The following is a 15,830-nucleotide window of genomic DNA, read 5'->3' as shown; positions in this document are numbered from 1 at the left end:
AACACACGTCTGATGTCTGATGTCTGATTTCATCTTTTATAACCAACAAAATCACAATCTCGATCGAATTCATCCAAAATCGAATCACTGAAAATGTATGATTATTACTGAAACTCACAATTCGTGAATAATGTGCTTGGCAGTAATCGCTTTTTCATACGCTTACGGACAATGAAAATAGACTACTGTATACAAATGAATGAACAACCTAACTCCCGGTTATCTTCGAGAATGATTTCAACACCCTTCAAAAATTCACCAAAGGAACGCCTGGCAAAATAATTACCTCACGCTGCCCAAGTGTAGGCTTGCGAAAGGCCAAAGGGCTTTCACCTTCGGTGGAGCAAAAAAAAATTCTACAATAATTTATCGAAGCATATCAGAAACACGGAAAAATAGCGTTTTTAAAAAAGAGACTTTTTAAGAATATTTTAATTTATCGTTTTTTTTATCGTATTTTTTTCTTTCTCTCTATATTATCATCCAAATGTAAATAGTTTTCATTATTATTATTGTTTTTATTTTCATATATGACTGAAGAGCCCCCCAAGGGAAGCTATACAATTAAGCATATATGTAATATACTATATGATGTCATGTATCCAAAAATAACTTAAAAAACCTGTCAAACCGGTAATACTGCCCATGACTGCCATAAGTTAAAAATAGAGCATGACAACATTGATCAACCTGTCAAACCAGTTCATAACTTGTTGGTAAGGCTAAAATAAAATATGACGTTATCCTATAATGAGTGAGCAAGACAATAGGCAGAGACGTCATCGGCGATAATGTATGCCACCTCAGATTAATGAGAAACCACCTCGAAAAAGAGGCCTAACTGGTGCCCCCCTCACTACTAAAGAGGAAGAAACAGACAAGAGTTGCGTTTCCCTACTTCGTGTTTTGGACAAGGGCAATGACTGTCTAATATGGACATTTGAGTATATTATACTTGTCGTACAAGATATTTTCAACATTTTTATTCACTTGTGGGAACCTTGAAATTTATGAAGTACAAAAATCTAAAATGGTAAAATGATAACCTAAACAAAACGGTAAGCTAAATCGAAATGTTAAAAACTGAATCCCGTACATGTGCTGCATGTAATTTGGTTGTGAAGAATAAGGGAGGGGGGGGGGGGGGGGGAGGGAGGCTTAAAAGAGAGGAGGGGGTTAATAACTTTCTTCCTCTGAAAAGGGGGGGGGGCTCATTAGATAGGGAGGGGGGCTGATTTGAGAGTGGGGGCTTAATAGAGGATTTACGGTATTATGCAACAGTCTGAATGAACGTATGCTTACAAATTAAATATGCAGCTATATAGGACGACATGCGTAACCTGTACTCTACAATCAATTAGAACCATACAGCTAAAACTAAGTGTAAATCCTATAAAAATAACACATGGAAACAAATAGAAATCCTAATTTATGCTTAGGAATAAATATCTATTTTACAGTAAAAAGTTATAAAGCAGATGTTTCTTCATTTTGTTTGCAATCTTCCTAAGAGATATTCAAATAAACGCCTCTTGACATCTTTAGATATCAGTCCACTTGGTGAGCGATTATCCATCCCCCATTGTCTTAGGCCGAGATCTCATGTAAGCGTAAGCTTATGGCATACCAGTCTTCCCACGGCCAAATAACAAACACACTGGTACTTTATCATGTTATAAGCTCAAACTTCCCAGTACGTACCTTCCATTTCTCCAAAATTATCTTCTCTGCTTTCTTCACTCTTTTCACCCTTACTTTCAACCATTCCTTGATAGGGAAAATGAAAAAGTCAATCAGGCGTCTCCCTTAAATACAAACTATCATTATGACATTGTTAAATGGCAGTATGTCCTATAAGTGTCGACCAAAAAGATATCTCTCACCAACCGGGTTCGAAGTCTGTACTGTAAGTTACGGACCGAACCATAAATCAACGGGAAAAAAACAAGGAGCCGTAACTTACCGTACGGATCTCTTACTCGGTTAGTAAGATATTTATTATATCTCCGAGGTCAATCGGGCACGCAAAAAAGGAAACTTTCAAATTTAGCGGGCCGTACAGTGAAATACAGCCTGATAAATTGACCAATCACACCGCGCGTACTAAGTGAGAGATAAAATAAAGTGGAGTAATTTACCTGCATTGCTCTTTACGAAACAGAACATTATGTGGCAGTCCCCATATAATAAGGGGTGAATTAATGTCCAATATTTTTCTGAGGTGTTTCAAAGAATGACAATGCCATACTTAGCAGTTACTGTCTTGTTGTTTGTTTGAAAAAAAAAAAGCAGACTTGTTCAATGAAAATGCTAGGCATTTTGAGGCAGTGTTTCAGTGCACTGAAGACGCAGTTGACCATTGTTCAATCGTTGGATTAGGAGATAGATCGAACTTTGTAGGCCTGATCACCCTACAAGAACAGTTTGTTTTTCTCTTTGCATGTTTGAGATTTTAATTGTACAAGTAGGCCAGGAGGACATTTCTTTTAGAGGAGGAGTGTGTGGGGACTAGGGACCTAGCCCACCCCTCATAAGAAGTTTTTTGTGTCAAGTCACATGATACGTCACGGTCCACAAGGTGGACAGAAAAATAAAGTTACAGAGTTGAGCAAGCAAATTTATGTCTGTTTTCGTTTGTGTACCAAGAAACCAAGCTAACACAAGCAACTGTTCCTGACGTAGATAAGGTTTCATCCGAAACGTGCTTTGCCGTTTAAAAAGTATCGCGTCTCCAAAATGTTATGCTGCTTTAGTGAATTCAGATGAAGCAACCTTTATGAAGGCAACTTACATATCGTACCAACAGACGGTATTCACAAAAAGCAATTTGTTATTTACCTTGTTGTTTTGCGTGTGCATTGCATGTGCAAAATATAATAATACTATAAAAATTTATTATATTCATACTTTTCATCTCTTCACGTTTGTCTTTGATGTTATCGTCGTCTCTCTTCCACTGCTCTAACAAATCTTGGTAGTGCTCGAAAAATTCAGGATCCATGCTCTCAGTCTTGAGCCGATTGATAGTGTCCCAATAAATAGCTCCAGCTCCCAGACCTACCAGCGCATTACTGATATCTCGCCACATGGTGTTAAATGTTGTGTCATCCACGAAACCTTGGCTAGCATGGAGTTCGTAGATCTTGTTTCTATAATATATGACCCTGCTTATGTTTGCTGCGATACCCGTATCTTCAGCAGGCGGAAGACTGTCCCAACCTGTAGACGGAGGATTCAAGCTGCAAATATTCTTCAGCAGCAATATCAGAAGCAGCATGTCAAAGCCTCCTGATGATAGAGACGAAGCAATTATAGGGTACAGCTTCCTCCACTGTGGGGTACTAAGAACTCTTTCTTGCTTGAGAGACTGAAGTATAGGACGTGCTGGAGGACGCATCAAAACGTCATGAAGATCGGTTGGAGGGTGTATTTTGTCAAAGGTATCCCTGAGAGCCTGCCATCCCACTTCCACCAGAAGACGGCACAAACAGGCGTGATTGTTTGTTTCCATGGCGGATGGGAAAGTCGGCCAAAAGGAAGCCATGAAATGGCGACAAGATTACCACACCTACATTGTATCAAAATGGAAACCATGATTAGATAAAAACAAGCAAAACAAAACATTTAGCTAAGATGTAGTTTTCACTTACAAAGTTAGGGTTCCATACGATGATCGCAGGATCTTTCAGTTTCACTTGCTTGATCGCAAATGATCGTAGCAAGTTATGTTTTCACATTATAGCAAAAGATCAAGGATCACCACAAAACCTCTCTTCTCCCTGCATACGTCAGTTTTTACATAAACCTGAACTTTATGCGGTGATTTTCGATAGTTCCCAAACCATGTTTAGGCTACTGTCGCTGCAGCCTGCACACAGACGTCCTATTTTCTTTGAAAGGAAAGAAGAGATGACTTGTGCTACGCCGTTGCTAATGATGTGCCACTAAAAGGCAACGTGAGGCCTCTGTCGCAGTTTGATCACTACCCGATCACAAGAGGTACAACAAAGTTAATTCCTTTAGTACCAGTTTTTCATTTTATGAACGGTATGTTGTGATAGATGCCGGAGCCTAAATCAGAAGTAGAGGAAAGGCTCACTAAATAACTCCCCCTACCCCCCCCCCCCCCCGCCACCATACGCTAAAATGCTCCCCCTTACAAAACACTAAACTAAATGTCAAGACAAAAGTTCCGTGAGTTTATGAGAGTGATATTCAGCTAACTAAAGGCTAGTTAAGGAAAAGTTTTAAAAAAAATATATCCAGCCTTGCAACCGATGGACGAAATAAGAACAAATTTTTGAAATATTGAAACCTGGCATCTCAAAGTCCACCAAATTGGCCTTTCTTCAGGGATTGTGTGAAAAGCACCCATTTGTTTGGAGCAGAAACGTGGGCAATTAAAAGATGAGTTTCAAGATCGGCTGAATCAGTGGTACCTGCAACGGACTTATGAGAGTACAGAACATCTCCTGGCGGGAAAATAAAACTAAACTATTGCAAGGGAAACTCGACAGGAAATTAAGGGCCAGTACCACATCAAATGAGCAATTTATTTTCTCCCCCTTTTAAGACTTAAAAGTCTTGCCATGAGCAACTGCCTTGACCTAAGTACAACATCAATCTATCCGCACACTCACTTATTGTTGCTACCGAATTTGCTCCTCTGTTTCCTTGCTGCAATCTGCTCCAGATGATCTTCGGAAACGTTTGCTTCAAAACGGTTACCCTCAGGGTATAATCACCTACAACGTTAACGATATTCTTAACAAAAACAGAAACAAGCCAAACAGCCCTGTCTCCACGGTTCCTAAAAAAGATATCATTATACTGTTACGTTATGGTCAGCAGAGCAACCAAATCTGTAAACGCCTGAAATTCTGTGTATATAAGTTCTACTCTTTTGCCAACCTTAAGACAATTTTTCAAAACACTTACTCGATCAAATCTTTCTTTCCTCACAAGGAGCACTTGAATCGTGCCCAATAATCTAGAATCATTTACAAGGCCGGTTGCTGGGACTACAATGATTTTTATATCGATAAAACAAAGCGACGACTTAATGACAGGAAAATGGAACACTTCAAGGCCCTCGCTAAAAATGACAGCACGTCAGCCATTGCTGACCATGTTAAAATCACTGGGCACAATATGAAGTGGGATCATTTTGATCAATATAATTATCATAATCACCCAAGACTTGCTCGCTGATCCTTATTAACAAGAAGCTGTTTCCAGCTTATACTCGGGCCATATTTGACTGTGTGGTGCGTAAAGCCTACAATCTTTTAACAGTGATAACCTCCAGCATCGCCAATTCCCCCAAATTGATAGCCTGCGAGCAAGCTCTCTTGGGGGTGGATCCTCTTTCTTCCTCCCGCCCCCACCCCCCAAGAGAGCTTGCTCGCAGGCTACCAAATAGATAGATACAGAGATATAGTGAGGCAATAAGTAACCACCAGATAGAATTGCATTTCTTGCAGTCAGAATGAAATACAGGGGAAAACGACATTTGTCATACGAATGCTTTTCATAATCCCCGGGCTTTAATCCTTACGTTTTCACCTTTTGTTTAGAGACAGAAACCATTTGTACGGTCCTAATATGTATGTGACGCGGGGTCAATGACGAATCGTAATTTTCAGTATGATCTAGACCCGGAAGAGGGGGAGGGGGGTACTCCCTTATGTGACCTTAACGGGGACGTTCGGCCCGATAGGGTATGGTTTTCAGGGTGTTTTGTCTTGAACGGGGTATCTATTTCATCACTTTCTATCTTAAACAGGGTATCCCTACATGACCTAATGGCTTAACCAGATTGTGATTGCCAATGCATTAAAATACAGTAAGAAACTAGTGTAATCATATTTCATTCTAGTCTTAAACAGGGTGTGATTTTGGGTTAAACGGGATAGGGAAATCGGAGAATTGTGTCTTAAACAGGGTCAGGGTTTGAACGCCCGGGCCGCACCTCCCTACCCAAGCATCTGTCAAGTACCCCCCCCCCCCCCCGGGATCTAGAGTAACGTTACGCATCACGCGTACGTTTATATCCTTGTACGTTTTTCAATGTGTCGCTGTTTATATTTTTAAATGAAATTCAGGGGAAAGCATTTGTTATTCACCTTTTATTTGAAGACAGAAACTGTTTCTACATCGATTGTTTTTCTATAGTAAACGTGAGACATCTTTATGTATCTTTGCCCGCGAGGTCATAGACTGATTTAGTTGCCAAATGTTTGGTTAAACAAAACTAACCTTGAGGCACTCAGGTTAGCCTAAAAAACACTCCGGTTAGCCTAAAGAGCACTCCAGTTAGCCTAAATAGCACTTAGGTTAGCTTAAATAGCTCCCTGGTTAGCTTAACGGTTAGCAGTTTATGTCGGGGTTGTTCATGCCTCGCACATCCGGCTCGCATATCGTAAACACTCCTCACAGCCCGAAAACAAAGAACGCGACCGAGAATTTAAAGAATTTGATAACACAACAGAAAACGTAACTCGTACCAGCCGAGTACAAAAAACGAGACCAAGAACAATAACTCGTGGCCCGAAGTCTTATCTCTCGGCCCATCGCAACCCCAAAAAGAAAAAAAGAATTTGATAATGCTACCGAAACCTTAACTCGGTCCGCCTTACGGCCCGAGTAATTAAATTGTGTCACTAGTGCTTGTGGCACAACATTCATTTGCACCCTTCACTAAAACCACGATACTATATCTAGTTACTCACCAGTCCAGTAAGTAGCAGCTAGCGCTCAAGAATTTACCAAACACTATCTGACTTCTTTTGGTGCAATCCCTGGAGTGAAGAAAAAAGATAAATGCGAATATTTATGAGTGCACTGATCTCACTAACAATATTTGGCCAGTGGGAGGGGATGTGGGCGTCTCCCATGTAAGTATTAAATTAACCCTGTATCAAACTACGAAGTGAAACCTGTTTCTATCTACGAGCTCACCAATGAATGCCCTTGATAAATTATTTATTTGTACGTATAAACAGATTGTGACTGTGGGCAGCCATTCAAAGTAATGCTTGCATCAAATAAAACATCCCACGTGAACGTCTCCAGGCGTCTTGTTTACCTCTTCCAATGGAGTTCACATTTGTGTAGTCCCAGGGTAGTCTGCTTTCTTTTTCCTTGTCTTTCAGCAGAAATCCAACTTGCAGCTTCACAAACTCTGTGAATTACAACAAACGTTTCAAGAAGAGAAAAGAGGCCTATTAGAACCTTTCCATCAATCCATAAACTGCAAAATGCATGCTTGCTTTGTTCAGAGAAAGAAGAAGGCAAGCTTGGCCCAGCCAAATATGGTAACATGTTTTGCTGTCTTACTGTTTTTAACTGTCAGTCTGATTTGACAACTGCTTCATTGACCTTAGTCTGCGTCAAGCTAAAGGCTAGAAGTCTACAGTTTTCACATCACACATACACGTACTATGCAAAAAACAAATGAAGTGAAGTACAAGGAATATGGCAAAGTTGATAATAAACTTGTATTTGAATTTATTGTATTTGAATATAAAATTTTGTCTGGCCCGACTTCAGGTCTAAAATAATGTTAATCAACCTCACCAAAGATCAAAACATTTCAAGCATGAGGCATGTTACAATACATATTATTAGAAATTTGGTAATAAATCAAGTAGAATGAAATTTAAGTATGAACTTGTCAACCTTCATCTTGTTTCTTCTTTGCATGGTTAGGGGAACAAATTCAGGATGTTATATAATTTTTATGTATGAAAGGGATGAGACGATGTTGGGGGAATGGGTGGGGTGTGACTGCATGAGGTAGGTCCCTATAGGGAGTTGGAGGCTGTTCTACTCTGGAGAATTTGAAAATTCATATTGTAAACTAGAGCATTTTTAAAGTTTTCAATGCCTTATGTGCATAGTGGGGGGTTAAAACCACTTCAACCCCTCCCCTCTCCCACCTCCTTCCAGCAGATCTGCCCATGAGGTTGCTCAATTCAGTTGGTTTCTGATGATCTGTTTTTATGGACCATTTTGGTATGAAACAAATAAGCACAGCCAGAAAATTGTCTGTTTTTTGTAACAATAGGTCACGCATCACCTGATCTTGTCAGCCAAATCAGAGTTAAGCTTTGCCATGCATGTGCTTTTTGTTTTGTTCTTGTCAATGTGGCCATGTACGGTAAGTAGGCTTTGCATAAATAAATGCTTTTCAAATGTATTTGTAAATGCTTTTCAAAGGTCCAGTTTCTTTACAAAGAATGTTCCATGTGGATTCTGCCTACAGTGTCACAAGTATCAAGTTAAACATGAATGTTAAAATTAAAGTGCACTTTTACAAGTCATTAATCCATGATTCAAGTGTAAACTATATGAAAAACCAGTCTCCTTAAAATAGTGAGTGCTAAACAAATGAATAAAATGTAATACCAGTAAAAAATATTGTGCAACTTTTCAAAGAGTTATAAATAAATTAACTCAGGTGTCTTCTAATGTCAGAGAATCGACAGACACTTGTGACAGCCACTTGAGCCAAGTGACAGCTACTGTTTTAAAAAGGACGCTCAGTAGCATTTACATTGTATAACATTAAATGACCTTTTTTGATTAGTGCTTAGCAACAACAGATGAGAGTTATTGATTTATAGTAACATGAAAATTAGGATTTCCTTTATTCTGCTCAGAGAGAGAGAAAGTAGAGTAACGTCTACACATAGGTAATGTAAAGCGCGAAAACAAGAAGACTGATTAAAATAGCTAAACTCAATCACGTCTACTGATTGTTTGCCAGTGAGTATTCCTGGCGGACAGGGCAGGGTTCACAAAACTAAATCTGTATTAGAGTTCCTTTGCCATGATTTATGTCCTGCCTTCTTTATTTCTCATTTTTTACTCTGCATCCTCCATCCTCTTCACCCAAATACTATTTCACATGACTGTTTCTACAGGTTTCCACTACAATTTAACCACATACTTGACAACAAAACCACAAAAAAAAAAAAGGATTAAACAAACTGTCAATAATCTTGCAGATAGCTGGGTTCATTTGTGGCATGATTAAAAACAACCAATCATAAGAAACCACATCATACACACAAACATCATTGACGCCAATGCCTTTAAGGATTGATTATTACTCTTTTAGTATGTTTAGAATGAGCAAATACCCTTCAACTTGTCAAGAAAACTAGCTGTTCTAACTTGGAGGCACCATTCTTCACATAACAAGATTAACTGTATTAGAATTTGAAGACCATGACTATATACCTGAAATATATTTCAATTTGAATACTTCATTTCCATTTCCATTAATAACTTGTATAAAATAACTTCCCATACATAGAATTTGCTCACTCAAGAAAAATCTTAACCTTGAGTACCTGCCTTGTAAGTAACATCCATTAAAATGATGAATACAAATGTACAATATAAATCTTTGATATTTATAAGCATGATTCATTTACCTTGCCCAATAGCTTTCACATCTTATGTAGTCCAAAGGCCGTCTTCTTACTTTATCCTTATCTTTCAGCAGAGATGCAACTTGCAGCTAAACAAACTCTGTAAATTGTTGTAACAGAAGTTGCTCTTGAAGAGGAGATAAAACGCCTAATAATTAAAACCTTTTGTATTTAACAGCAAAGAAGATGCACAAGATCTACATGTAAATACAAGAACTCGAAAAATGTCTTGGATTTCTTTGTTCAAAGAGAGAAGTGGGCGTGACTCCAGCCAAATATGGTAACAAATGCATTTTGACTGTTTTAACTGTCAGTCTGTTTTGACAAAAATGATGTAAAAAAGACAATGATGTAATAAATACGATGGAATTTAATTTAAGCATATCAAAATAAAAGAGTATATGAACTAATCAAATCCCATCCATTTCTTGGGTTGAGAGGGGGGATTTCAATTTAAAATGAGGGTGTTCCACACTACAAAATTTTAAAATTCACATTGCGAACTAAAACATGTATTTAGTTTTCAATGTCTCAGGGTGGGGGCAGTGCAACCACTTAACTAACTGCCCCTCCATAGGTCACTGAGTAAAGGCAATGTCCAATGTAAACACAGTGCATTGGTGCTCAACATTTTTAGACTTATTGGCTCTGATAAATTGCTTAATGTTTTCTCTTGGAGTGAATATGTTGGAAGTTGTTGAATAAAGCCAGATTTTATTCTTTTAAACAACATGTGACATGTTAACCGACCTCAACATCACAATATTGAACATTGAAAAACAATACAACAATTGAAGGGCTTGGTGGAAAACTATGCTAAGTGGAAAATTTGCTTGAAATTTTTTTTTTGTCAAAAGTGCCTGAATTTTTGCATGTGGCCTTCAAATTAATGGGAAAACATTGCTCTGTAGTTTTTATTAAGAATTTGGACCGTGTTCATCACTGGCTTAAATTTTACTCAATTCAGGTGGATTCTGATGGGCGAAATTGTCATGGGATGAATGGACCATTCTGGTCTTGAAAACAGGTAAGCACACTCAGAAATCAGTTGGTTTAAAATTAAAAAGGGTATGCTGTTCCACTTATGTTGAACTAAAGAGCTTACATAAAAAACCCTGTCTCCTTAAAAACAATGAGTTAGGAAAATAAATAATATTTTACTTTAAAATATATCATGATTTCTATACATGGTACTGGTATAGAAATCAAAAGTGGATGCGCACGCTGTAGAACAATGAGCACTTTCAGTTGTGATCGATACCTCCTAACCCCCTGGACGGGGGAAGACAATTAAGAAGTCGCTGCTATGATGTGATTGAAAACGCATTTTCGGAAGAAAGTTGAGATCATTTTCTTTTAATATATTGACCCATTTACCTTATTTATCGCTCAAAAGCAACTGTTTTTTTTAATAAAATTTCCCTCGAATTTTCGAATTGTACGAAAAATTGGGAGACAGGGAGATTGCACCAAAAATCGGGAGACTCCCAGTAAAATCGGGAGGGTTGGAATCTCTGTTAAATTGGCCTTGCTGTGTATGTGGAGAGTACTATACAATAATTGGATGCATTTAAGCTTATCTTTCTGTTTCGTTCAACACAATTTAATATACAACAAAGAGTGTATCATTACTATAAACAAGGGCAACAAAGATATCAACAACGGCATCTTGAATGGGGCAGGAAGGAAAAGTGGGTGTGCAACAAATGCAGACTGTAGACTTACAGACTTGCAGACCTGCAGAATTGGAGGTTTGAAGACTTGCAGGCTTGCAGACCTGCAGACTTGCAGGCTTTCAGACCTGCAGACTTGCAGGATTGCAGACCTGCAGAATTGGAGGTTTGAAGACTTGCTGACCTGCATACTTTTGGATTTTTCGACTTTGGAATTTAACGAGAATTATGTGCAAGTGTTGTTGATTCCATGGAGCGGGTTGCTGATTCACTGGCTCACGGTTTTACGAGGTGATATAATCCACTGTGGAGGCATGTGTTGTTTACGAAATTTTACGACTACTAGGCGGGACTACTTGAACAACACGTTGCCATTCTAAAATTGAACTTGGATATCTCGATAACCAATCAAAATATCGAAAACACCTGATTTATGTACAGAAACCTGCCAACTCTCCTAGTTTTCCTGGGAGTCTCCAAGTTTTTCATCAAATCTCCTGATCTCCTGGTTAGACAGGGTCCAAAATAATTATTGCGCTTTCCTGGTCGCCAATGCGACCAAAAATTTTGCACTGGCGACCAGAATTTCAAAACTGGTCTCCAGCGGGCAATTTAAAACTATTTCATGCCACCATCATTATACAAACAATAACTTTGATTTTCAGTCAAATCAATTAAAACGAAATTCAAAGCCACCCGCCGATTGGTCACTTACTTTTTACCTTTCCCCTGCTTATGAAGTATAAAACCGATTTTCCTGTTATCATAAATCTACCGCAACGCTTCTGCACAGTACGATCAGTGCAAAACTTCACCGCCATGTTTTTTCAGTGGTTTCCCATAACATACGTATTGCGGGCGCAAGAGGCCACGTGCGTTCTTTTGCCATGTATACCGTATTTACTCGAACAAGCGCCGCCCCCGAATAAGCGCCGCCCTCGATTAAGCGCCGCACATGGAGCGGAATGGTTAATGTCGTTAATAAGCGCCGCCCTCGATTAAGCGCCGCAGCTATGGTGCGGCGCTTATTCGAGTATTTCCATTAGATGATAAAAATACACTATAATCGCTGCAATGCGGTTCTAAGCTAGCAATGGGAATTTATTTTCATCAATAGTGATGTTTTTCAGTTCGAAGTGAGTATATCTTGATGCTCTTTCATTCAGTTCTCTCTTCAAAATGTTCATGTTCTTCAGTTCTTGCGTGAAGGCTGTAAACTTCGCCGGTACGACACGCCCAACCTCCCTCTTTCTCTTCCCTGTAACTGTTGCAGTAAGGAGATTGTCAGCGTTTTTCCTTGTACAATCAAAATGTTTTGGCTTTGTGGTATGAGCCTTTTAATAAGCGCCGCCCTCAAATAAGCGCCGCACAGGAGACACGAAAAATTAAATAAGCGCCGCGGCGCTTATTCGAGTAAATACGGTATTTATTTTAGGCAATGTGGCGTCCAAAGATGTTCTGAAACCTTTCCGTAATTTATTAGAAAGTGGAGACGGAACATCCGCGAAGAAATTAGTTGAAGATTTAGATATTCTCTGGGCGTCAAAAGGTGAAAATGTAGATCTATCAAAGTCGTCAAAAGATGATTTCAGCACTGGTTTCATTCCTGATGACATCGATTGCGGCTTCAAACGCGTTCTCTTGGTTCTGATTCTTAAAAGAAAAATTGGCGACCAGAATTTTCCATCTGGTGACCCAAAATTTTGGTTTGTGTTTCGCTGCGAAGGAAAAATTTTATTGCCACGTTTTGGCGACCTCATTTCTCCATATGGCGACTGAAAAAAAAAATTTCAAGAGCCAGTTGGCGCCTGCCTAACAAAGTTAATTTCGGACTCAGTAAAAGAGCACCAAATCTCCCGGGAAATACCTACAAGTATCATGGCTTTAAATAATTACGTTATTTTCGAAATGTCGAGAAGGAAAATAACACAAGAAATGGATTTAGTGTTCTTATTTGAGTTGTTCTCGATCGGAAAACATAAAACAGAGTGATCAAAGTTACATATATTTAACGAGTATTGTCAATAGTCACAAATCAAATTAAATTGCACAATACATGGTAGGTAAATGCTGTTCTAACCGGGAGACATCGGATGACGATTCGGATGGTATAACGATTGTGCCTTTCTTTTTTCCATTTAACTAAATGAAATGTTAAATTACGTTGCAAAGGGGAAAACCCCCTTCCCCACCCCTACTGATGCCCTCAATGTAGCCTTGATGCCATGGCCCTTGGAGGCTATTCGCTGTTCCCCCCCCCCCCCCCCCCTCCACTGAAGCCCTATATATAGGGAAGATAAAAGTTTCCCAGTTAAAATTAAAAAAGGTCAAAAAATTATATTTCGTTGTTCACATCATGTTGAATTTGTTCCCTGATGAATTCTGAAAATTTAGCTCGTTGGGTGCCCCTGAAGATTTCTAGGCGTCTCCAGATTTTTATATTCCGGGGGTTGGTAGGTATGGTACATGTCTTGTGACTAACGCTGTGTCACTATTTCGTTCTTGCCAAGCGTTTGATACCCGATAAATTCAATCTAACTGAGATCTCAGTCGTTGGCGAGTTTACCCGATCCTGATATTTTAGAATGTAAAAAATCGCTAAAATTGTATTTTTGTCAGAAGCTACCCTTTATTACGTATGGCGTCCATTGTCATATAGTTTGACAACGTTTTCTCGAAACTAGCGAACGTACGAACTTTGTTCCTGAAGGATGGTATAGTGTCGAAAACGAAGACAGAAGACCGAAGACTCACTCGAAAACGAAGACTTGCTCGAGAAAAAAAAAAAAGAAGAAAAGATGCAAATACATGCATTCCACTGTCTTGTCAACGTTTGTGTCTTCATTTTCGTAACGAAAACCCTTCACCAACGATTGAACAAAAAGAAGAAGAAGAAGAAGAAGAAGAAGAAGAAGAAGAAGAAGAAGAAGAAGAAATAGATGCAAATATGTGATTTCCGCTGTCTTGTCAACGTTCCCACCTCCCATTGTACGTAAGATGCACTGCATGGTTCTTTGATTCCTAAAGGCGAGTGAGTTTCCGGGATACTACTGAATATTTCATTCCGTCGACCTATTTTTTTTATGTCTCGGTTTTTGTTATATATCCTACACTCAATTGATTGCAGATATAGATGCAATTAATTTTGTCTTTCTTTTTTCCACTTTTTGTTAACTTTTACGCTTAGCTTTCACGAGGGAGTTCCCGGGAAACCAGTTAACCTCAACTGATCACCTCATACATCTGGCGTGAAATATATTCCTAAAAACCCATCGATTGAAAGTCCTAAATTGCATGCATTCACCTCGAAACTCTCGAAAAGTTTCGAGCCTATTTCCAGGTACGGAATTTTGCAATAAATTTGCTGTTTTGTATCTTGAAATCATGGTAAAATTCGAGTCGCAATTTCGGGCCTGAAAAATTTTTAGGACTTTCCAGAAACGGCCCCTCTGATCGCAGATTAGTTATAACTCATTTTGGTTGTTTTGATTCAGTATGAATCCATTGTATTGGAGATGCGCTGGGAATAATTAAGGCCTGTGTTATTTCTGCCTCTGTTTCTAAAGGTATGTCTGCGTAACAATCCCGGCATACCAACATGTCCCAACCAGTGCAGGGTAAGCTCTTCACTGTTCAGAGTTATCTAATTTTACGAGAAGCTAATCCCTTTCGGCTGGGTCATTAAGTAAAATGTTTTTTTTTTTTTGTTGCTCGTTACCTGTTTTCATCATTTCAGTTAATAAAACGTTATTGTTTATATTGTTTCTTTGTTTCATCGTCGTATAATCCGATAATATAAGGGAGTTTAAGAAACGAGGACAGCGCTGGCAACGAGAACGCCACAAAACAATTGGCTTAATGAGCGAAAACAATTGCTCTGCATGTGCGTTTTACATTTTGGTACATTTCTTTACCGTCCTCTGCAAAACAACGTGAAATGATCAAATTTTAGGTTTTTTTTCTAGAACGGGAGCGTATGACACCGTAAACTCTTCTTTCTTTTTCCTTAATTTGACGTCGTTCACACTAATTTAGTTCCTAGAGACTTCCCCTGCAATTTCCAAGTTAAACAAATTTTAATGATTGCGAAAGAGTTACAAAAACGAGAAGTTATATTTTTAAATGACGTTCTCGTTAAGGCTGGTTTCCATATGATCGCGGATCGCAGATCGCAGATCGCAATAAGGTCTGCGATCGTCTGCGATCATATGGAAACTACCTCTGCGATCGTCTGAGATCCTGCGATCGCGATCGCAGACGATCGCAGAAGATAGAAGCATGTTCTATCTAAAGGCTGGTTTCCATATGATCGCAGACGATCGCAGACCTTATTGCGATCTGCGATCTGCGATCTGCGATCCGCGATCATATGGAAACCAGCCTTTACCGTTGCCGTCCTCGTTTACAGAAAGCTGGAAATGAAATGAACTAATATAATCAAAACACCGGTATTGTGTTAGTCAATGCAAACAATCGCCCAATTAAGGGATGGGATAAGCCGCATAAATGCTTATACTCTTAATTTACTCAAAAAAAAAATATAAACCCAGAAATTTCTGACGTTTTATTTTGCACAAATAATGTTTGGGTCTATACATCCGTTGTTTGTGCGAGCGGGTCTTCGTTTTCGAGTGGGTTTTCGTTTTCGAGCGGGTCTTCGTTTTCGAGTGGGTTTTCGTTTTCGGGATCTTCATTTTCGAAACTAGTCATTTCCGAA

General features: G+C 39.0%; 3 protein-coding genes across 4 annotated transcripts in view; all 3 read right to left on the bottom strand.

Moving 5' to 3' along the window:
* LOC146456793 (death domain-containing ATP nucleosidase-like) overlaps nucleotides 1-11,941 on the bottom strand; it is a 96,241-nt gene extending 84,300 nt beyond the window's left edge. The window contains exons 1-2 of the mRNA XM_085092741.1: nucleotides 11,829-11,941; nucleotides 9,444-9,540 (exon numbers count right to left, since the gene is read on the bottom strand). The gene's annotated coding sequence lies outside the window, so the exon portion shown is untranslated. The remainder of the gene's footprint in view (nucleotides 1-9,443; nucleotides 9,541-11,828) is intronic.
* The window catches only part of LOC146456791 (NLR family CARD domain-containing protein 4-like), a 180,480-nt gene that overhangs the window by 116,566 nt on the left and 48,084 nt on the right, over nucleotides 1-15,830 (bottom strand). The window lies entirely within an intron of this gene.
* LOC146456792 (uncharacterized) overlaps nucleotides 1-15,830 on the bottom strand; it is a 131,634-nt gene that overhangs the window by 70,103 nt on the left and 45,701 nt on the right. For both annotated transcript variants that reach the window (XM_085092758.1, XM_085092759.1), the window contains exons 3-6: nucleotides 6,732-6,800; nucleotides 4,641-4,745; nucleotides 2,908-3,568; nucleotides 1,702-1,767 (exon numbers count right to left, since the gene is read on the bottom strand). In XM_085092758.1, the coding sequence (XP_084948884.1) occupies nucleotides 1,702-1,767; nucleotides 2,908-3,544 (703 nt within the window). In that variant the 5' untranslated portion in view covers nucleotides 3,545-3,568; nucleotides 4,641-4,745; nucleotides 6,732-6,800. The remainder of the gene's footprint in view (nucleotides 1-1,701; nucleotides 1,768-2,907; nucleotides 3,569-4,640; nucleotides 4,746-6,731; nucleotides 6,801-15,830) is intronic.

This window comes from Pavona decussata, unplaced genomic scaffold (assembly GCF_977016875.1).
Source record: "Pavona decussata unplaced genomic scaffold, jaPavDecu1.1 SCAFFOLD_254, whole genome shotgun sequence".
NCBI lineage: Eukaryota > Metazoa > Cnidaria > Anthozoa > Scleractinia > Agariciidae > Pavona > Pavona decussata.
The sequence above is the reverse complement of the archived record's forward strand: the minus strand, read 5'-3'. Positions and strand labels throughout refer to the sequence as shown.